The sequence below is a fragment of the Triticum aestivum genome, chromosome 7B (assembly GCF_018294505.1).
Source record: "Triticum aestivum cultivar Chinese Spring chromosome 7B, IWGSC CS RefSeq v2.1, whole genome shotgun sequence".
Taxonomy (NCBI): domain Eukaryota; kingdom Viridiplantae; phylum Streptophyta; class Magnoliopsida; order Poales; family Poaceae; genus Triticum; species Triticum aestivum.
The window spans coordinates 723,868,048-723,891,104 of NC_057813.1; the positions used below are offsets into that span (position 1 = coordinate 723,868,048).

The 23,057-nt window shown below is 49.6% G+C and overlaps 1 protein-coding gene across 1 annotated transcript in view; it reads left to right on the forward strand.

Moving 5' to 3' along the window:
- The window catches only part of LOC123158628 (protein PLANT CADMIUM RESISTANCE 11), a 94,304-nt gene that overhangs the window by 70,188 nt on the left and 1,059 nt on the right, over positions 1–23,057 (forward strand). Inside the window, exon 2 of the mRNA XM_044576543.1 lies at positions 22,900–23,039. Within this exon, the coding sequence (XP_044432478.1) occupies positions 22,900–23,039 (140 nt within the window). The remainder of the gene's footprint in view (positions 1–22,899; positions 23,040–23,057) is intronic.

Below are 23,057 nucleotides of genomic sequence, written 5' to 3' on the forward strand. Positions count from 1 at the left end.
CTGCTCCCTGGCACTCGCCGACACCGGAGCCGTCGCAGCAAGCATGGGCGCGTCGCGGCCAAAATGCCACAGTGCGCGCGTGTGTTTGTCCTCTTCCCCAACCACCTCCTATGCTCGTCCGCGAGCGTGGGCAAGCTCCTGCGTTGACGCTGAGCCTTTGCCCCCTAGCCTTGGAGCTTCTCGTCGTCGTTCGCCGCGTGTCCAAAGAGCTCTGGCGGCGACACGTCCCCCGCCCCCCTTGCTCCGGCTATATATAGAGCTCCCCTCCTCTATTTCTAGCCAAGAACCACTCCACACCACCTCCACGAACACGTAGATGAGCAGAAGCTCGGTCGGGCAGGCCTCTGGCCGTCGCCCCGACCAGAGGACTCCGGCAATCCTCGTAGTCCAGCCGTCGCTCTTCGGCGCCTCTCGAGCTCAAGCAGCTGCTTGGGCGGGGCATTGGGGATCTGTTGGTGCTGCCTGGACACCTCTGAGCCCTCGGAGCCGCCTCTAGCCGTCGTCTTCAACCACTCTGGCGAAATCCGTCCACCACCGTAGCTTGCGAGCTCAACTATGAGCAGCTCCGTCCACCCCAGGCCAAGCTACGGGTACGGGCAGGTGCGCCTCGAGCCCCGCTTCAATCCTATCCCTCTAACCTAGCCCTAAACCCCCTCGTCGCCGGCGTGAGCTCCGGCGAAGCCCCGCCTCTCTCTGATCTCGCGCCCCCCTCTCTCTCCTGACGCGCGTGACCCACCTGTCGGTCTCACCACTTGCACCCGAAGCGGTATGAGTGGATGCGTATTTCTGTTTTACGCCTTCGACGTCACTCCCCCCCCCCCAGGATTTCTATTTAATTCAAATATTATTCAGAAATTTGACTGAACTTTGACTAGCCACCATTTCTAAACAGTAAGTCCAAATGATTTGATTCTTTTTGCATTGTCTTTGTTTCAGAAAGCTCTAGCAGCACACCAGAAGGTGGATTTTTCCTTGCTGCCTAGAATTTCTAGTGATTTTCAGATTGTGTTTTGAAAAATATTTTTGTGGTTTAAATTCTTTTTTAGAAGGAGAAGCTTGTCTTGAAGCAAACCAAGAGGGGTGTGATCCTCCTCTACACTAAGGTAAGCCACACCAGCATTTGGATGGTGTTATTTTAATATCTATGATTTTCTACTTGAATATGAGTTCTTATTCGAAATAAAAATTTAATAAATAATTTTGGTTAATTAATAGTTACTTTATTATGCTTGATATGCTTGTTTCATTTACTGGTTGAATGCATGAAATTGTTTGGTTAGGTAGAGTAAGATTTTTTTGCACTATACGTATTGTTATGCAAATTAATGTTAGTTATTAAATGAGAGTTTCATTTAAATAAAGAACTAACAACAATATTGTTTGATAACTAAACATAAGTTATAACCAGAAAAGTTTTGGTTCTAAGAATTGCAAGATGCATATATTGTTAAGTTGGTCCATGAATATGAGTTGTTTACTTTGTAAGACGAGTAGTTGCATGATTCTTTTTGGGTTATATCATGTTGATGATAAAAAAATTTTATCAAAGATAAACTTGATTAAGTTCAACTTTAATACGATGTTGATCACATCATGGTGCCACTAAATCGGGTTTTAATTTAGTGCGACCACATTTACCTTATGGGAAGGTCTTGATTCGGTCCTTTGTTGTGGCTCTCACTGATGCCTCCCGCGAGGGAAGGTTATGGGCGTGCATACCCTGGCCCGGTAGGCAGACATAACCTTGTGTGCTCGTTTTTGTTTCTATGGTACCTTGTCCCCGTTTGGGACTGTTTTGCCATGACGGTGGCCGTTGGTGTCTTCGGTAGACATAGGTCTACCCAAGACCTAGCCCTGAGGGGGAGTTGGTCGGAGTGGCCGGGGAGAGTGCATGGCAAAGGGAGGGTTTTGTCGGAATGCTTTGGTCCACCCGAATGGGAATGCGAGGCCAGGTGTTCCGTAGTGTGGGTAAAGTGCGCTACCTCTGCAGAGTGTAATTAATCTATCGATAGCCGCGCCCTCGGTTATGGGCATAACTTGGGAGTAAGTCACACCATGGATCAACCTTTCTAATAAATCTTGCAAACTAAGTGAGTGCTGTGATGCATCGTTTCGTGGCGGAGCATGAACACTTGAGGTGTTCATGAGTGATTGGTTTTAGGTGTGACCCTGGTTTGGTCATCGTTTGGTTACGAGGTAACCGTCTGGTAAGCGATTCCGTGGGACTCATTGCATGAAACGTTTTTCTCTCCTTCGGCAGTAGTTTTGCATTGTATTAATCTGATTAACTATCATGATATTGTTTGTCATCGTGCTTATGTTTGTTGTGAGCTTGCAAGTACATTCAATATACTAACCTGGCGTGTTATGCCAGTTTTCAGGCAAGTCAGTTCACATCGGAGCGCATCTCGTGTCTAGGCCGTGTTCACGTCGGTGTCCCTATGCTATGGAGTTCCTTCGTTGTTCTTCCGCTGCCACGTAGCTCGTGTAATTGAGGCCCCGTCATGTTCATTAAATAATGTACATAATGTCTAGCAGCACCGTGTGTGCCGCTTGGCCTCGAATCTCGATGTAATATCATACCTATGTAATCTGCTAGCATCAATAAAGCGGTTGTTTCTGTACCATGTTGTTGTGTATTGCCATAAGACTTGATCTTTGGGCTGGCAATGCAGGGTAAACCGGGTTCTCTGAGCCGGGGTGCCAAAACGCTTGGTATCAGAGCTGCGCTGATTTAGGACATGCTAGACCGTTAGTGCGTTAGTGAAACAGTAGATAGCTTCGTTTGAGTGTCGGTTGTTGCATTGCATGCATGTTATTTGTTTTTACTAACCGAATGGTTTGTGAGTGTAGATGGCACCGGTACCGATCTTGTACCATCCTGAGCCAGCTCCGTGCACATTGCCGCATCTGCTTCAGAACGTGTGGCGACGACTCTACCCAGATGGTGCTGATCCAGAGTATCGGGTGTTTCGCGAGCATCTGGCCGGTGCATTGTACGAGTATTATGCTGAGGTCACTCTACACCACAGTTCACCTTCCAGCGCTTACACTCGTTCGACTAAGGGTGGTCTTGCTTCTACACCAACTTGGGCGGTTCAGTTTGCTGCTCTCGAGGCTCTTGTAGACTTGCGCTACAACGAGGTCCGCATGCATACCCACCCTGGTCTCTTCTTCTACCCATCTCTACACGAGAATGGGTGTATCCGTTTTCCTTTGATTAAACCGCGTGCGACCGTCCCACTAGCCACCTTTCTTGCTACATCACCGCTAGTTATCTCCTGAACTGTGAGTTAGCTCGGGAGCTTTCATGTGCTCGTACCGCTCTCACACCTGCTCGTATAAGGAACCCTCTTATCGCTGTCATCTATACTTCTGCTCTGGTTTCTTCCACCTCCATTCCCCCGACGACCTCGCAGGGTACCGTTAACCCTCTAACGGTGAACCCTCGTAGCGCTCCTGCTGCATGGTCTTCCCTTGTCGCTACTCCTATTGCTCCTATGCTCAGATCCCATCCCCCGCCTGCCCCTGAGGGAGAGCCCTCAAGGCAGCGTCGTCACGTCCCTCTTGACCCAGAGTTCTCTGCTATCAGTTCAGGATCAGGGTCCGGCTCAGGAGACGAGCCTGCAGCAGCACTAAATAGGCAGTAGACCGTTAGAGTATCATTGTAGTCATGAGCATGATGTGTGGTTGTAATCGCACTTGTCATGATGCGTAGTTTCATGTACGAGGGTAGTAGACCCGCTGTGATGTTTACTTTCATGTTGGGACTATGTATAATTATGTTGGAACTTTTTATTCGCCTTGATTTCCATTCGTTGTTTTCTTCCGGGATTTGCCATTGGCTTTTCCCCCCATTTTGGAATTTTCTCATCATGGTTGCTATGTATTGGGAAAACAAAAAATAGGATGACGCGTGGAGGTAGCAGCAGCCAAGCTTGTGAGGATGTCCCTGTCCGTCGTTTCGCAAGACAGGCGGGACATTCCCCCGAGCCGTGCCAGCCACCTCTGCCGCCACCGCCGGATCCGCCTTCACTGATCAGATCCTACGAATGTTTGAAGAAAGAAGGAACAACGACCTGTTGGAAATCCTAAAGAGTGTGCAAGTTATGGTTGGGCAAAATGGAAACCAGAATGGCCATCACTCCAAATTGTCAGATTTTCAGCGAACCAAGCCTCCCAGTTTCAGCCACGCTACATATCCTTTGGATGCCGACGACTGGCTAAGGACTATGGAGAGGAAACTGGAGATTGCTCGCATTGAAGAAGGGGACAAGGTTCCCTTTGCAACACATTATCTCAAAGGAGCTGCCGCGATATGGTGGGATAATGCCAAGGCAATATGGCCTGCAGACGAAGAAATTACTTGGGCAAAATTCAAGGAACAATTCCGCAAGTATCATATTCCCCCTGGAGTTATGAAAATCAAGCAGCGCGAATTCCTCGCTCCCACCCAAGGCAGCATGACCATCAACGAGTACCTGAACAAGTTCAACCATTTGGCCTGCTATTCTCTCCACGATGTTGCCACAGAAGAGCGGAAGATCGACCGTTTCGTTGGAGGCCTGAATCAGCATCTCAGGTGCACTCTTAGCATGTTTGATTTCCTAGACTTCGTGACGCTGGTGAACAAGGCCCTCATCGCTGAAAGGGAACACAAGCTCCTTCACGACCACAAGCGCAAATTCGAGCCAAAGAAGGATATGCAACCAGTGTAACAGGCTCGTACTTGGCAACAAACTCAGGTGGAGTACAAACCCAATTGGCAGCAGAATGTCAACAAGACTACTACACAAGTCAAGAATGTCATGACCAGCCCGGTGCGCGAAGACTGTCAGCGCAACAATTCATGTTTCAGCTGTGGTCAAACCGGACATTACGCCAGAGAGTGTCCCAAGAACAAAAAGCACGTAGTTCCCTTCCAGCCGCAAGTCAACTACATGGAGCCGTATTCCTCCACAGATATGATTCAAGGGCAAATTCATCACATCTCCGCAGACGAAGCTCAAGAGGACCCGGAAGTCGTCATCGGTATGTTTCTTGTTAATGACATACCCGCCGTAATTATATTTGACACTGGGGCTTCCCACTCTTTCATATTGCGGAGTTTTGCTTCCCAAAACAATTTTACTTGATCGATTTTGGGAAAGCACATGCTGGTACAATCACTGGGATCCCTACTCAGAAGCAATCTCGTTTGCCAAAATTTGGAAATTGACATCAAGGGCGTCAAGTTTCCAACCTCGTTGATAATCATTTATTCCAACAAATTGGACGTCATTCTGGGCATTAATTGGTTAACTCAATATCAAGTCTGCATCAGCTGTGCGACCAGAGAAGTTACCCTGAAAAATATGGAAGGTCGCACCACAAGTTTTTAAGCCCGCAAGAGCATACCCACGAAAGATATGGTTTTCGCAGTAGTGGCAGAAGAAGTGGAATTAATTCCTGTGGTCAGTGAGTATCAAGACGTCTTTCCTGAAGAATTACCAGGCATGCCACCAGATCGAGAATTGGAGTTCGCAATTGACTTGGTGCCTGGAACCACTCCGATACATAAGAAATATTATCGGATACCTTCCTTGGAATTGGTGGAATTGAACAAACAACTGGATGAGATGCTACAGAAAGGATACATTCGTCCAACCTCTTCACCATGGGGATCACCAGCAATATTCGTGGACAAAAAGGATGGCAGTCTGCAAATGTGTGTAGACTACTGACAGTTGAATGATGTCACCATCAAAAACAAGTATCCACTACCGAGGATCGACGATCTGTATGATCTACTTAGTGGGGCCAAAGTATTCTCAAAAATTGATTTGAGGACTATATATCATCAACTCAAGATAAAGAAGGAAGATATTCCTAAGACCGGGTTCACCACTCGATACAGTCTTTATGAGTACACCGTTATGTCTTTCGGCCTCACCAATGCTCCTGCATTCTTTATGCATATGATGAACAAGGTGTTTATGGACTTCTTGGATAAATTTGTGGTGGTATTTATTCATGACATCCTCATTTACTCCAAGAGCAAGGACGAAGACAAAGAGCATCTGCGAGCAGTTCTGCAAAGGCTTTGCGACCATCAGCTTTATGCCAAATTCAGCAAATGTGAGTTCTGGCTCCAACAAGTGGGATTCCTCGGGCATGTCCTCTCGGTAGAAGGAATCTCAGTGGACCCAAGCAAGGTGAAGGATGTACTTGATTGGTCCGGACCCACCACAGTCTCAGAAATCCGGAGTTTCCTTGGACTAGCCGGATATTATCGCCATTTTATCGAAGGATTCTCGAAGATCGCCAAGCCTATGACTGAGCTTCTGAAGAAGCATAAGATGTTCGTATGTACTAAGGAATGCAAGCGGAGTTTCAACGAGTTAAAGATCAGGCTGACATCGGCAGCAGTATTGACTCTTCCAGACATCTACCGCAGTTTTGATGTCTACTGTGATGCATCCAGAAAAGGATTGGGGTGCGTACTCATGCAAGATGGCAAAGTGCTGGCATATGCATCTCGACAACTGCAACAACACGAAGGAAACTACCCTACTCATGATTTGGAATTGGCCGCGGTGGTGCACGCATTAAAGATCAGGAGACACTACCTGAGTGGAAAGAAGTGCCAGATATTCACCGATCATAAGAGTCTCAAGTATATATTCACTCAGCCCGATTTGAACTTTCGACAGTGAAGATGGGTCGAATTGGTTAAGGACTACGACCTCAGGATAAATTATCACCCGGGCAAAGCTAATGTGGTGGCTGACGCCCTCAGCCGCAAACCAGCCAACCTTAATGCTCTAATGGATTCCTTGCCTCCTGAGCTTTATGAAGAAATCATGTAGCTCAATTTGGTAATCACCGACGCCCGTCTTGCCAATATATTGGAAGTTGCCCCTACTCTCGAAGAAGAAATCTGTAGTGCTCAAGCGAATGATAAGATGTTAATTCAGAAGATGCACCAAGGGCATGCACCAGACTTCTCTATCGATCAGCAAGGTTCGCTAAGGTTCCGAGGAAGACTTTGCGTACCCAACCAAGAAAGTATGAAGAAGAAGATATTGGCAGAAGCACATGAAGCACCATACTCAATTCATCCCGGTGGTACCAAAATGTATGAGGACCTTCGTCAGGTATTTTGGTGGGATGGAATGACGAAAGACATCACATACTTTGTGGCCTATTGCTACGTATGCAATAAGGTAAAGGCGGAACACCAAAAACCCACTGAACTACTCCAACCTCTGCCAATATCCCAATGGAAATGGGATGATATCTGCATGGACTTCATCACCGGCCTACCAAAGTCTCATCAAGGAAACGACACAATATGGGCCATAGTGGACACCTTAACAAAGGTGGCACACTTTCTTCCTATCCGGACCACATACCATGCAAATCAACTCGCACAGTTGTATGTGTCAAGAATCATCAGTCTGCATGGCGTACCCAAGACGATCACCTCCGACCAGGGATCTCTCTTCACCTCCGCGTTTTGGTCCCGACTACACCAAGCCTTGGGGACCGCTTTGAAATATAGGACGGCTTATCATCCACAGACAGATGGACAAAACGAGCGAGTAAATCAAATACTCAAAGATATGCTCCGGGCATGTACATTGGCCCAAGGGACCAAGTGGGAAGACTGTCTGCCCTACGTCGAGTTTTCCTACAACAACAGTTTCTAGGCTAGCTTAAAGATGTCACCCTATGAAGCCCTGTATGGCCAAAAGTGTCGCACTCCATTGAACTGGTCTCAAACCGGAGACAACCGCATTTTCGGGACTGACTTAATGCTCGAAGCGGAGAAGCAAGTCAAGGAAATCCGAGAGAGACTGCAATCGGCCAAATCTCGACAGAAGAGCTACTATGATGCCAAACATTGTCAGATCAGCTTCGAACCTGGAGAACACGTATATCTCCGAGTCACCCCTACGAAAGGAGTCAAGAGGTTTCAGACCCGCGGAAAGTTGGCACCCAGATATATCGGTCCATTCCCCGTCGTGACTAGAGTCAGTACGGTTGTATATCAGTTGGAATTGCCACCGGAAGTGTCAGAAGTACACAACGTGTTTCACATATCACAGCTAAGAACATGTCTCTCGCCACCGGAGAAAAGGACTGATATGGCAGAGATAGAATTGGCTAAGGATTTGATCTATGAGGAAAAACCAATCAGAATATTGGATCAGACAGAAAGGGTCACCCGCAGCAAAGAAATAAGGTTTTACAAGGTTCAGTGGGAGCACCACACCGAAGAGGAAGCGACTTGGGAAAGAGAGGAATTTCTAAGGACTGCGTACCCAGAATGGTTTTCCCAAGCAACCAAATCTCGAGGATGAGATTCATCTTAAGTGGGGGAGGTTTGTGACAGCCTGGATTTTGCCTTCTCTTTTTTTTCGGACTTGCCTTCTCTCTCCTCTCCGGACTGGGTTTTTATCGTGGTTTTTGCCCGGATTTGAAGTGGAGTTTGAATCATTTCAAATGGACTTGTCACTTGGGCATATCCTTGCCTTTCACCCAAGAGGCATATCTTCTTTATTCCTCTGATCAATCCTCAAAATAACCAAATGACTATTTTTCATAAAAGAAAAATATTCATTTCTCTCTCTGAAACTCACTTCTGAAACTTGTGCCCCCAAGCAACCTCAAATTTTCTTGCTCAGAAAAATCTGAGGTAATTCCTAAATATTCTTAGCACCTTGGCATACTTTCCCATGCAAAAATATTGCACCTCTTTTTGGAATATTTTTGCTGTAGAAAATCATTTATATTCTGACCCAAAACTCCAGTTTGTACAGCAAGTGCATTTTTCCTTGAGCTTTTAGCCTTGATCTTTCTTGAGCTTAAGCACCATCCTAAGAAACCCTAAACCTTAGGAGATCAGCCCTAATGACCTTCTAGAAGATGGCCAAACTTGGCGACCAAGTTTCTGGACAGAAACTTGTCAACTTAGTTGAGTCAAGTCTGGTCGGCCTGGGTATGAACCATCACCTCTCCTAGACTTAACACTGCATGGTCGAGCGCGTAGACAAGGTTTGGCCACTTCTGGGCGTCATTTTGACCCTGCCAGCTTGGTGACCTCGTGAGGACGGCGCCTGGCAGGGTCTCGACGCGCTCTGGCTGGCGCCTTGCTCTCTGTTTCGTGTGTGCTCGTTCCAGCGCTCGCTGTCGTCTGCCGCACCACGCCACAAGCCTCGACCCATTACCCTTGACCGCCCCCTAGCACTCGCCGACGCCGGAGCCGCAGCAGCAAGCACGGGCGCGTCGCGGACAAAACGCCATAGTGCACGCGTGCGTTCGTCCTCTTCCCCAACCGCCTCATGTGCTCGTCCTCGAGCATGGGCAAGCTCCTACGTTGACGCTGAGCCTTTGCCCCCTCGCCTTGGAGCTTCTCGTCATCGTTCGCCGCGTGTCCAGAGAGCTCCGGCAGCGACACGTTCCCCCCTTGCTCCGGCTATATATAGCGCTCCCCTCCTCGATTTCTAGCGAAGCACCACTCCACACCACCTCCACGAACACGTAGACGAGCATAAGCTCGGTCGGGCATGCCTCTGGCCGTCGCCCCGACCAGAGGACTCCGGCGATCCCCGCAATCTAGCCGTCGATCTCCGGTGCCTCTCGAGCTCAAGCAGCTGCTTGGGAGGGGTATTGGGGATTTGTTGGTGCTTCTTGGACACCTCTGAGCGTTCAAAGCCGCCTCTAGCCGTCGTCTTCAACCACTCCGACGAAATCCGTCCGCCACCGTAGCTTGCGAGATCAACTGCGAGCAGCTCCGTCCACCCCAGGCCAAGCTACGGGTACGAGCAGGTGCACCTCGAGCCCAGCTTCAATCCTATCCCTCTAACCTAGCCCCAAACCCCCCTCGTCGTCGGTGTGAGGTCCGGCGAAGCCCCGCCTTTCTCTGATCTCGCGCCCCTCCTCTCTCTCCTGACGTGCGGGACCCATCTGTCGTTCTCACCACTCGCACCCGAAGCGGTACGAGTGGAGGCGTATTTCTGTTTTACGCCTTCAACATCAACCCCCCCCCCCCCAGGATTTTTGTTTAATTCAAATATTAGTTAGAAATTTAACTGAACTTTGACCAAACACCATTTCTAAACCATAAGTCCAAATGATTTGATTCTTTTTACATTGTCTTTGTTTCAGAAAGCTCTAGCAGCACAGCAGAAGGTGGATTTGTCCTTGCTACCTAGAATTTCTGGTGATTTTCAGATTGTGTTTTGACAAATATTTTTGTGGTTTAAATTCTTTTTTAGAAGGAGAAGCTTGTCTTGAAGCAAACCAAGAGGGGTGTGATCCTCCTCTACACTAAGGCAAGCCACACCAGCATTTGGACGGTGTTATTTCGATATCTATGATTTTCTACTTGAATATGAGTTCTTATTTGAAATAAAAATTTGATAAATAATTTTGGTTAATTGCTAGTTACTTTATTATGCTTGATATGCTTGTTTCATTTACTGGTTGAATGCATGAAATTGTTTGGTTAGGTTGAGTAAGATTTTTTTTGCACTATACATATTTCTATGGAAATTAATGTTAGTTATTAAATGATAGTTTCATTTAAATAAAGAACTAACAACAATATTGTTTGATAAATAAAAATGAGTTATAACCAGAAAAGTTTTGGTTCTAAGAATTGCAAGATGCATATATTGTTAAGTTGATCCATGAATATGAGTTGTTTACTTTGTAAGACGAGTAGTCGCATGATTCTTTTTGGGTTATATCATGTTGATGATAAAAAGTTTTTATCAAAGATAAACTTGATTAAGTTCAACTTGAATACGATGTTGATCACGTCATGGTGCCGCTGAATCGGGTTTTAATTCATTGCGACCACATTTACCTTATGGGAAGGTCTTGATTCGGTCCTTTGTTGTGGCTCTCACCGGTGCCTCTGGTGAGGGAAGGTTATGGGCGTGCATACCCTATCCCGGTAGGTAGACATAACCTTGTGTGCTCATTTTTGTTTTTATGGTACCTTGTCCCCGTTTGGGACCGTTTTGCCACGACAGTGGCCGTTGGTGTCCTTGGTAGACACGGGGCCACCCAAGACCTAGCCCTGAGGAGGAGTTGGTCGGAGTGGCCGGGGAGAGTGCATGACAAAGGGAGGGTTTCATCGGAATGCTTTGGTCCACACGAATGGGAATGCGAGGCCAGGTGTTCCGTAGTGTGGGTAAAGTGCGCTACCTCTGCAGAGTGAAATTAATCTATCGATAGCCGCGTCCTCGGTTATTGGCATAACTCGGGAGTAAGTCACACCATGGATCAACTTATCTAATAAATTTTGCAAACTAAGTGAGTGTTGTGATGCATCGTTTCGTGGCGGAGCATGAACACTTGAGGTGTTCGTGAGTGATTGGTTTCAGGTGTCACCCAGGTTTGGTCACCGTTTGGTTACGAGGTAACCGTCTGGTAAGCGAGTCCGTGGGACTCATTGCATGAAACGTTTGTTTTCCTTCGGTAGTAGTTTTGCATTGTATTAATTTGATTAACTATCATGATATTGTTTGTCATCGTGCTTATGTTTGTTGTGAGCTTGGAAGTATATTCAATGTACTGACCTAGCGTGTTATGCCAGTTTTTAGGCAAGTCAGTTCGCATCAGAGCGCATCTCGTGTCTAGGCCGTGTTCACGTCGGTGTCCCTGTGCTATGGAGTTCCACTTCGTCGTTCTTCCGCTGCCGCATAGCTCGTGTGATCGAGGCACCGTCATGTTCATTAAATAATGTATATAATGTCCAGCAGCACCGTGCGTGCCGCTTGGCGTCGTATCTCGATGTAATATCATACCTATGTAATTCGCTAGCATTAATAAAGCGGTTGTTTCTGTACCATGTTGTTGTGTATTGCCAGAAGACTTGATGTCTGGGCTGGCAATGCAGGGTAAACCGGTTGCTCTGAGCCGGGGTGCGACGGGAATGCGACCATCTCTTCTCTCTCCCCTTTCTATTGAAGAAGGAGCAGACATTTTGTGAATATCATCGGATGGTTGGCGACCATTTCACTGCCTACAAACACGGACATTTGATGAGATCTGTTTTCTTGATGGGCGTTAGTGATGCCCTCTAGAAGACCTCGCATCCGTCCCCGACCCGCAAAATAACTGCCAAAATGCGGGTACGGGCCGGAAAGCCTGCCCGACCAGACCATGCATCCCGCCCCGGCCCGCAAAAAAATTTGGGGAGCGCGGCAAATTCCCGACCCCAACCCGGGAAAACGCGGGTTTCCCCCTCGCGGCTGTGGTGCCCTGCATCACAGAGAAGCGGTTGGCGGGAGGAACACTTCAGCCCGCGATCTTTTCCCCCTCCTTCCGCCGCCGCTCGCCCTTGCTTCCGCCTGCCCATCGCTGGCGATTCCGGCCACATCTGCGGGCGGAATCGCGCCCCGGGGCCGCACCACACCCTCCCGCGCCGAGCCGCTGCACCGCCCCTCCGGATCCGGCGAGAAGAGCCGCCCCCCGTCGCCGCCGCCGCCGGGGATCGACCACCGTCGAGCGCACCCCCTTCTCCTTCCTTCTCCTTCCATGATTCGAAATCGACTGACCCAAACTCGAAAAGTCAGTCGACTGAAATCTAGCTAAACTGATTTTTTTCCATAGAACACCCTCAAACTAAAATCTAGATCAAAATAGGGCCCCTGCCCATCGCCGCACACCTTGTCTCTGTCCGGCGGCGCTTGCTCCACCCTCATGCTCCCTGTTCAGCAAAGCACGGACGCGCGACTGACTAGTAGCAAAGCGCGTACGCGGCTAGCTAGCGCGAGCGACCCGGCAGCTGGGCTGGGGCTGTACCGCTGTACGCGAGCGGCAGCGCGCTGCTACTGCGCCGGGTGGCCTGCGGCGAGTTCGTGTCCGCGTTGTAGCATATGTTCTTCCGGCTCCATCGTGTATTCGTGTTCGTGTCCTTGTCCGCGGTTGCCGCGTACAGCAGCGAGCAGTGGGCAGAAGGAGATACGCCGGAGGCGGTGGCGGCGGCAGTAGCTCGCGGCGGCGGTGATTACCGGAAGAGAAGCTGAAAGTTTGCTTCCGCCAACGTTTTTTTTAATTTTACAGGTCGCTGCAAAAGAGTGCTCTGATCCTGATTATCTAGGAAACGAGGTTCGTTTTTAGGGGGAGCCGTATAATTTTTACAAGAGGAATTTTTTTGCGGTGTCTAATATGGACGTTTTTTTCGCCTCGTACTGTAAAACGGCGGTTATTTGGGGTCTTTTTGTGGAATCTGCTGGGCTGCTAGCCCTTCTGCCTCTCCTCATTGTAAGAGCATCTCTAACAGGTGCACAAAAAATTTCACGCCTTAAAATAGTTTTAGCATGTCACTGTAGCATTTTTAGTGTGCCGGACCAAACATTGCGTTAGCATATGCCAAAAACACACGCGCAAAAGAACACACAGTATAAATTGCGAAGCACGCGCAATCCGGCGTCTTAAATTTGCAGTATTTTATAGCATCTCCCAACCCTTTTTTACGGCGAACTGTTTTACAGCTTTGTTGAGTATAATGTTTATTAGTAAAGACAAGATAGACTAGGATTTGTTCTGACTTGTCTTGTACTCCAAGTAGATGGTTGTACTCCTATATATATGCCCATGAGGCTCAAGCAATACAACAAACTATTCCACCAAATCCCTCTCTCTCCCTTCTAACATGGTATCTATCGCAAGTCGATCCTAAACCCTAGCCGCCGCCGCTTCCGCACTTGCGCGCCGCCCCCGGGGCTGTAGGCCTCCATGACCGCCGCCGGGGGCCGCGTCGCCCGTACCTAGGGTTCGTCCGCCGGCCGTGTTGGCCGGCTGCCCTAGAGAGTCTTTTTCCCGATCCTTTGATCCGGGTTTTTCTCTCTCGCCGGTCGTTTTAATCGGCGTCTACTTTTTGGTTTTCCGATCTTTTCTTGATCGGTTTGCGTCGCCCACCGCCGCCGTCGACACCTCGCGCCTCTACTCCGACATCGGCGCAACCGGCTGGCTACTTCACCGACCCGGCGGCCTCACGTGACAGGAAGCCCTCAAGGCCGTCGTCCGTGCGCCGGCCCGCCCGTCGATCTACGCCGCCCCGCCCGTCGATCTACGCCGGCCGTCACCGCCCTCTTCCGACCGGGACTCCTGCATCACCCCGACCCGGCGACCTCGCGCCATGCGGTGGCCAATCATAGCCGCCCTGCCGCCCGCCGCCGCCGGCTTCATCTCGGAATCCGCCGCCACCACGCCTCCACCGAGCGGCGTCCCCGACCTCGCACGCGATCGGCTTGATCACCCGCTCACCGCCGCGATCCGCCTCATCTACGCCGTGCGACCGACCTGGCCCGTCAGTTACGCGCGCCTCCGCAGGTCCCGTGAAGATCGTCTCCGAGTTCAGCGCGCCCCTCCGCCGATCGAGCAACGGGCTGCCGCAGCGTCGCCCCGTCGGGCCGCAGCGCCGCCGCCCCGTGGTTCTTCTCCCGGCTGCACCGACCCGCGTCACCGCTGCGTCGCCCCTTCGGGCCGTAGTGACGCGGCCCGCGGTCTAACGCCGCCCCGAGGCCGTCCGCTCCAGGCCGTCCCCGTGGCTGCACCGACCCTCGCGCCGCCACTGCGTCGCCCCGTCGGGCCGTAGCGAGCGTGGCACGCGGTCCACGCCGCCGTCTCGAGGCCGTCCATGCGGTTGCACCACCCCGCGCTCCGCCGCTGTGCCGCCCCTTCGGGCTGTAGCACCGCGGCCCGCGGTCCCTGCGACCGTTCCGAGGTCTTCCGTCGTCACCTCGACCTGCCCGCCACCGCTGCGTCACCCCTTCGGGCCGTAGCGCCGCGGCCCGCGGTCCACCGCCGTCCCTGTGCGTCGACTTCCTGTGGCATGCGCCGCACCACCTCCTTTGGCGCGGGAACACCACCGTCCGCGCCGGTCTTCGTCGCGCTGTCGGGTTCTTCGCCTACTTCGAGCACCGCCGCCGCGCTCCTAACCTAGCTGCCGCCGCCGTCAGGCCGCCGCCGCCGCTCTTCTTTTGTAGCCGCCGCCGCTACCCCCGTAGCCGCCGCAGCCGCCCGTCCACCTCCTTCGTCTTCGTCCAGCACCAGCCCGTCGCCAGCGTCGTCGCCATCTACCCCGACCGCTTCATCTACTCCGATAACCGCGGGCGACATTGGCCCCGTGCCGATTGGCGCCGCAACCGTCGTCGAGTCCTTCTCTGCTGGCCTCTCGGACTTCTTCGACATGGCGTACAGCTCGTGCAGGTCCCTGTCTACGCATGCCCGGTGCTGGCAACACCGCCGCGTGCCTTCGTCCATGACGTTTCCCCGGGCCCGGCAAGCCTGGTGCGGCGCTTCGTGAACTTCGTCTTCATCCGTCTACGCATGCCCGGTGCTGGCAACACCGACGCGTGCCTTCGTCTATGATGTGTCCCCGGGGTTGGCAACCCCGGCGCGACGCGTCGTCAACATCATGTACTTCCTGGCGCATCACTACTTCAACACCACTGCGCCCACGACTAACTCGGCGCCTCCTTGCGCCCGCGGCTCCACGACGACTTTCTCGACACCGGCTACCCCGACTCGACATCGACCACGGCATTCTTCGCACGGCTACCTCGACCACGGCTCCACCACCCACGCTCTCGGCTACCTCGACAAATGACACAAAGGGCTATCGCCTTGCTTGAGCAACCTCGTCAGTTGCCACTCCAGCCACGACTCCGCGATGCGTCGACCGCTACGACTGTGGGGGGGTGTCCGTCGGCTTGCCTTTGGATTCTTCTCTAGTCTCACTGTCTGCGTCGCTACCGTTGTGACTGCGGGGGGATGTTGAGTATAATGTTTATTAGGAAAGACAAGATAGACTAGGATTTGTTCTGACTTGTCTTGTACTCCAAGTAGATGATTGTACTCCTATATATATGCCCATGAGGCTCAAGCAATACAACTAACTATTCCACCAAATCCCTCTCTCTCCCTTCTAACAAGCTTCTGTGGAAGCTGTCCGGCGCCAAAAAACCCGAATTTTAGCATGCGGCCTAGTTTTTGGGCACCTGTTGGAGATGTTGGAAATATGAGCAATTTATCGAGTGATTTTATTAACAGAAATACTAGATAAAACATGACTAGTGTAGCAGTGATAAAACAAAGCCATGCAATGTGACAAAGAGAAGGTAAACAACATCTTCATATATGAACCATAACTAAACATATCTTGAGCAGACAGTATAGCAAGTTGCATATATGAAATAGAGTCTAACATATCCAGGACAAACACTAGAACAAGGAACTGTAGCAGAACCTCTAATGGAAAGAGGACGAACACGTACGGGGCAGCAGCAGCAGAAGCGCTGGACTTGGGGTCGATGTCCTCGCCAGCCATGTCGACGAGGAGGTCGTGGATGTCGGGAAAGAAGTCGTCATTGGGGAAGTAGTCGTCCAAGTCTGAGGCGTCCGTGATGAAGAAGCCAGTAGTCGCGCTGAGCGCTCCCCAAAAACCTTATCACCCTTCTCCCGTACAGGACTCAAAAGGTGCGGTCTCGGAGGCCTACTGTCCCGACCTGCGGTACACGCTGCAAGCCGGGATGAGGAAGAACGTAGCAGCAGCGCAGTGCTCAGGAACTTGTGGCGAGAGGAGGAAGAGATTCTGGTGCGTCTCTCTGGGAGGAGCGACCTCCCTTTTATAGGCGCAAGAGAAGGAGGCGAGAGGGCAGCGCCGGGAGCTGAAGGGACCGAGGGAGATGAAACGAACAGACAGCAGCCGAATGGTGCAGCGCTCGCATTTAATCTCCACTACAGCAAAAACTTTCCATCTCCCGAGTGACCTTTCGTATACCCGTAGTGTGTGGCAAAAATTTAGACATCGGCTCGGCTCATTCCCGCAACCCGCGTCGCGTCGCGTCGCGTCGTGACGAGGCGTGGCGTGGCGTGGCGTGGCGTGGCGTGGCGGGCGGCGGAGGAGGAGCGCGCGTGGATGTCCCTCTTGTTCTCATGCTCATACAAGTGGGGAAGGAGCCTCCCTTATAAAGAGGTCCAACTCCCTCTAAACTAGCAATGTGGGACTAAACTTTAGTGCCACCTCTTGCCTTGCACAAATGGGCTACATGGGCCTCTAGGATTTATTAGGAATTTCTGAAACTGCTGCTGGGCTAGGCCCAAAATGGACAAAATTCCAGCAATCCCCCACCAGATCCCAGAGGCACACAAAATGTGCCTTTGGTTCCAAAACACTGTTTTATATACCGGTGCTGCAGTGGAGACTGTTAAGTTGAACTTCCACCTAGAACTCTATGCTACACTAGTAAGCAACTTGAACCGTGGACTGGGCCTTGAACTGCAAGTTTTCTGCGAATCTAGCTTTACATAAAGCCTTCACCGATACGTGGCTACCGTGGATCTTCCCCGCGGGTGGAGCTTATGCGTCATACTCCGTGACCTTTCATGAGTTTACTAGAGAGAACCCTACTCTCATAGATTGCGACGTTTAACAATCAGACTCATATAGGTGCGTTCTTCAAAAGATGTTCTGCAGGACAACATCTCTGCTTCAAAGAGCCACTTAGAACACATTAAGATATACATCAACCTGCCATGCAGATTAGGAGAGTATTGCATCTTCATGGAGTGGTATTTTAACAGTAAGGATACTCTCCTCCCAGTTGACCAACAGCTTGTCTTCCACATCTAATTCACGGGATCTCCGATCACAAAGAATAGGTTACCACTGTGAACAACTCATATTGTGGGTCTCATACCCATCTCCCTCGATGCATTATCTATCACATTACGTGATAGACCCTTAGTAAAAGGATCTGCCAGATTTTTAGACGTTTGGATATAATCCAATGCAATAACTCCGGAGTTTTTCATTTTCCTGACAGACTTTAACCTTCTCTGAACGTGTCTTGATGACTTCATGTTATCCTTTGAGCTGCTCACTTTAGTGATCACAGTTTGATTGTCACAGTTCATAAGGATACCCGGTACAGGTTTCTCAACTACCGGCAAGTCATTCAAGAGCCGGCGAAGCCAATCTGCTTCGACCGTAGCTGTATCTAGTGCTGTGAGTTCTGCTTCCATTGTTGACCTCGTTAAGATGGTCTGCTTGCAAGACTTCCAAGAAACAGCGCCACCTCCATGAGTGAATACATAACCGCTCGTGGCCTTTATCTCATCAGCATCTGAGATCCAGTTTGAGTCACTATACCCTTCAAGCACCTTTGGTGCCCAGTGTAGTGAATTCCATAATTCACAGTGCCTTTCAAATAACGCAAAACTCTCTCTAGAGCTTTCCAATGCACATCTCCTGGTTTTGAAACAAACCGACTCAGTTTGCTAACAGCAAAAGAGATGTCAGGTCTTGTAGCACTGGCTAAGTACATAAGCGAGCCAATAATCTGAGAATACTTCAATTGATCTCTAGCAATTCTTCGATTCTTTCGAAGCAGCACGCTAGCATCATATGGTGTTGGAGAGGGCTTGCAGTCACTATAGCCAAAGCGACTCAAGATCTTTTCCACATAGTGAGATTGAAGCAATGTAATCCCACCATCATCATCTCTCAACAACTTGATGTTCAGAATGACATCAGCCACTCCTAAATCCTTCATCTCAAAACAGCGAGATAGGAAATCCTTGACCTCCTTAATAACATTCAGATTTGTTCCGAAAATCAGTATGTCATCAACATACAAGCAAAGCATAACTCCCTCGCCCCCACCATGGCGATAGTACACACATTTGTCAGCTTCGTTCACAACAAAGCCTGCAGCTGTTAAAGTTCTTTCGAACTTCTCATGCCACTGTTTGGGTGCTTGCTTGAGTCCATACAAAGACTTCAGCAACTTGCACACTTTCCCTTCCTGACCATCTATTACAAACCCATCTGGTTGTTCCATATAAATTTCCTCATCCAACTCTCCATTTAGGAAAGCAGTCTTAACATCCATTTGATGAACGAGAAGACCATGTGAGGCAGCTAGTGAAAGTAGAACTCGAATAGTGGTCAGTCGAGCCACAGGTGAGTAAGTATCAAAGAAGTCTTCACCTTCCTTTTGGGTATAACCCTTAGCCACGAGCCGAGCCTTGTACTTTTCATAGTACCATCAGGCCTAAGCTTCTTCTTGAATACCCATTTGCATCCTATAGGTTTGCACCCATAAGGACGATCAGTTATCTCCCAAGTTTCATTCGCCAAGATGGAATCCATCTCGCTACGAACCGCTTCCTTCCAGTAGTCAGCATCTTCCGATGCATAGGCCTCCGAAATAGAACTGGGAGTGTCATCTATGAGATACACAAGAAAATCATCACCAAAAGACTTTGCAGTCCTCTGTCTCTTGCTCCTAGTAGGAACTTCATTGTTCTCCTCCACAGGACTTTCAAAGTGTTCCATCGAAATGGCAGGTTCAGTAATTGTAACTGGTTCCTGATTCGATGAACTAGGCATCTCCTGATTAGATGAGGTAGCCATATCCTTCATGGGAAAGATATCTTCAAAGAAAGTCGCATCATTCGACTCCATGATCGTACCGACATGCATGTCAGGTACCTCAGATTTTACAACCAAGAATCTATAGCCAATGCTATGAAAAGCATATCCCAGGAAAACACAATCCACAGTTTTTGGTCCCAGCTTCCGCTTCTTTGGGATTGGCACATTGACTTTCGCCAAACAACCCCAGGTTCGTAGATAAGAGAGCTTTAACCTTTTCTTCTCCCATTCCTCGAATGGAGTTATCTCTTTGTTCTTTGTGGGAACTCGGTTTAGGACATGACAAGCAGTCAATATCGCCTCCCCCCACCATGCCTTGGAGAGACCCGATGTGTCTAACATGGCGTTAACCAAATCAGTTAGAGTACGGTTCTTTCTTTCGGCCACCCCATTTGACTGAGGTGAGTAGGGAGGCGTCCTCTCATGGATTATACCATGTTCCGCACAAAAAGCATCAAATTCATTGGAAAAATACTCTCCACCACGGTCGGACCTAAGCCTCTTGATTTTTCGATCAAGTTGGTTTTCCACTTCAGCTTTATAGATCTTGAAAAAGTTCAAAGCCTCATCCTTAGATTTCAGAAGATACACACGGCAGTATCTAGTGGAGTCGTCAATTAACGTCATGAAATATTTCTTTCCACCTTTTGTCAAAACACCATTCATTTCACATAGATCTGAATGTATAAGTTCTAGTGGTGCAAGATTTCTCGTCTCCGCAGTCACGTGAGACTTACGAGGTTGCTTAGCTTGCACACACACTTGACACTTAGATCCCTTGACAGTGGTGAAACTAGGGATTAAGTTCAACTTCGCTAGTCGCGACATGCAACCAAAGTTAACATGACAAAGACGTGAATGCCACACATTTGATTCACTATTGTTGCAAATATGATTAACAACTTTATTGCAAACGTCTGATAAGGATAAACGAAACAGGCCTCCTGACTCATAGCCTTTACCAACAAAGGTTCCATACTTGGATATTACAAATTTATTCGACTCAAAGACAAGCTTATAGCCATCTCTACACAGAAGAGATCCGCTAACAAGATTTTTATTGACGGAGGGGACATAATGCACGTTCTTCAGCCGCACGATCTTCCCCGAAGTAAACTTCAGATCGACCGTGCCAACACCACGAACAGAAGCACTTGAACCGTTGCCCATCAGCACGGTTGAAGTCCCTGCGGTCTGATAAGACGAAAACATGGAAATATCACCGCATACATGCACATTAGCACCCGTGTCAATCAACCAATCAGGAGAATGACATACTGAAAGAATAGTGGGAAATATACCATACCCAGCATCCTTCATGTCAGTGTCTCCAATGACAACATTAGCGGTCTTGCCGCCTTTCCCAGGATGACGCTTGTCATAGCGATTAGGGCAACTAGGAGCCCAATGATCAGGATCTCCACACACATGACAAGCACCTTTCTTCTTGCCATTCTTCTTCTTGAAGTTCGTGTGTTGCACAGCCTTGTTCTTCCCATCAAACTTTGCTTTACCATCAAACTTGCCCTTGTTCTTGAACTTGTGGGGCTGGAAGTTCTGCTTCTGTACCACATTGGCACTAGATCCTCCCTCAATACCTCGAGCACGTGTGTCCTTTGCTCTCGCCTTTTCTTCCACATCAAGAGTACCAATGAGATCCGGAACGGAAAACTCCTGTCTCTTATGTTTCAGTAAGGTAGCAAAGTTCCTCCATGAAGGAGGAAGCTTAGTGATGATACCCCCGGCAACAAACTTGTCCGGTAGCATGCAATTGAAGTGCTCAAGTTCTCTAGCAAATGACTGTATCTCATGAGCCTGCTCAACCACGGAGCGCTCTTCAGTCATCCTGTAATCATAGAATTGCTCCATGATGTACAGCTCAGTGCCGGCATCCGAGACCCCAAACTTGGCCTCGAGTGCGTCCCACATATCTTTTCCATTATCTATTGACGCATAAGCATCAACTATGTTCTCTCCAAGAACACTCAAGAGCGCAGCCTTAAACAAGGTATCCATTTTCTGAAAAGCTTGTGCCTGTTGGGCATCTTGCTCTCCTTCAGGTTTGCCAAGAGTGGCGTCATAGCAGCTCATGGTCTGAAATCATAAGACTGCTCTCACGCGCCACCTCTTATAGTGGATACCCTCAAACATAGGAGGTCTCATGGAAGCAGCAAAACCACTCGGGGTAAATTGCCTATCATAAGGTTTTTGGATTGTTGGAAATATGAGCAATTTATCGAGTGATTTTATTAACAGAAATACTAGATAAAACATGACTAGTGGAGCAGTAATAAAACAAGCCATGCGATGTGACAAAGAGAAGGTAAACAACATCTTCATATATGAACCGTAACTAAACATATCTTGAGCAGACAGTATAGCAAGTTGCATATATGAAATAGAGTCTAACATATCCAGGACAAACACTAGAACAAGGAACTGTAGCAGAACCTCTAATGGAAAGAGGATGAACACGTACGGGGCAGCAACAGCAGAAGCGCTGGACTTGGGGTCGATGTCCTCGCCAGCCATGTCGTCGAGGAGGTCGTGGACGTCGGGAAAGAAGTCGTCGTTGGGGAAGTAGTCGTCCAAGTCCGGGGTGTCCGTGATGAAGAAGCCAGTAGTCGCGCTGAGCGCTCCCCAAAAACCTTATCATCCTTCTCCCCTACAGGACTCAAAAGGTGCGGTCTCGGAGGCCTATTGTCCCGACCTGCGGTGCACGCCGCAAGCCGGGATGAGGAAGAACGTAGCAGCAGCGCAGTGCTCAGGAACTTGTGGCGAGAGGAGGAAGAGATTCTGGTGCGTCTCTCTGGGAGGAGCGACCTCCCTTTTATAGGCGTAAGAGAAGGAGGTGAGAGGGCAGCGCCGGGAGCTGAAGGGAACGAGGGAGATGAAACGAACAGACAGCAGCCGAAGGGTGCAGCATTCGCATTTAATCTCCACTACAGCAAAAACTTTCCATCTCCCGAGTGACCTTTCATATACCCGTGGCGGGCGGCGGAGGAGGAGCGCGCGTGGATGCCCCTCTTGTTCTCATGCTCATACAAGTGGGGAAGGAGCCTCCCTTATAAAGAGGTCCAACTCCCTCTAAACTAGCAATGTGGGACTAAACTTTAGTGCCACCTCTTGCCTTGCACAAATGGGCTGCGTGGGCCTCTAGGATTTATTAGGAATTTCTGAAACTGCTGCTGGGCGAGGCCCAAAATGGACAAAATTCCAGCAGGAGATGCTCTAAAAGATGTACGGCCGTGGTTTCGTAGTACTAGTCCAGTCCAGTGAAGCCCCCAGTCACATGCAGACATGCATGCAATGACGACGTAGACACGACGGCACACAACCTAGTACACTGGCGCCGCGCTGGCGGCAACTGACATTGTCGCAAGGCCCCAATGGCGCGTGGAAAACGGGCCGAAAGAGCCCCACTCCGTCGATAAATACGCACGCACACACGGCAGCTCTCACACACCCACACCATACACAAGTCCGGCGAGCTTCTCTCCAAAGTCCGTCGTCCCCTACCTACAACCCGAGAAGCCTCACAGCGCCGGCCATGGCCTCCTCCTGGTCCACCGGCCTCTTCGGCTGTTCAGCAGCTGTATGCTAAGCCAACTCC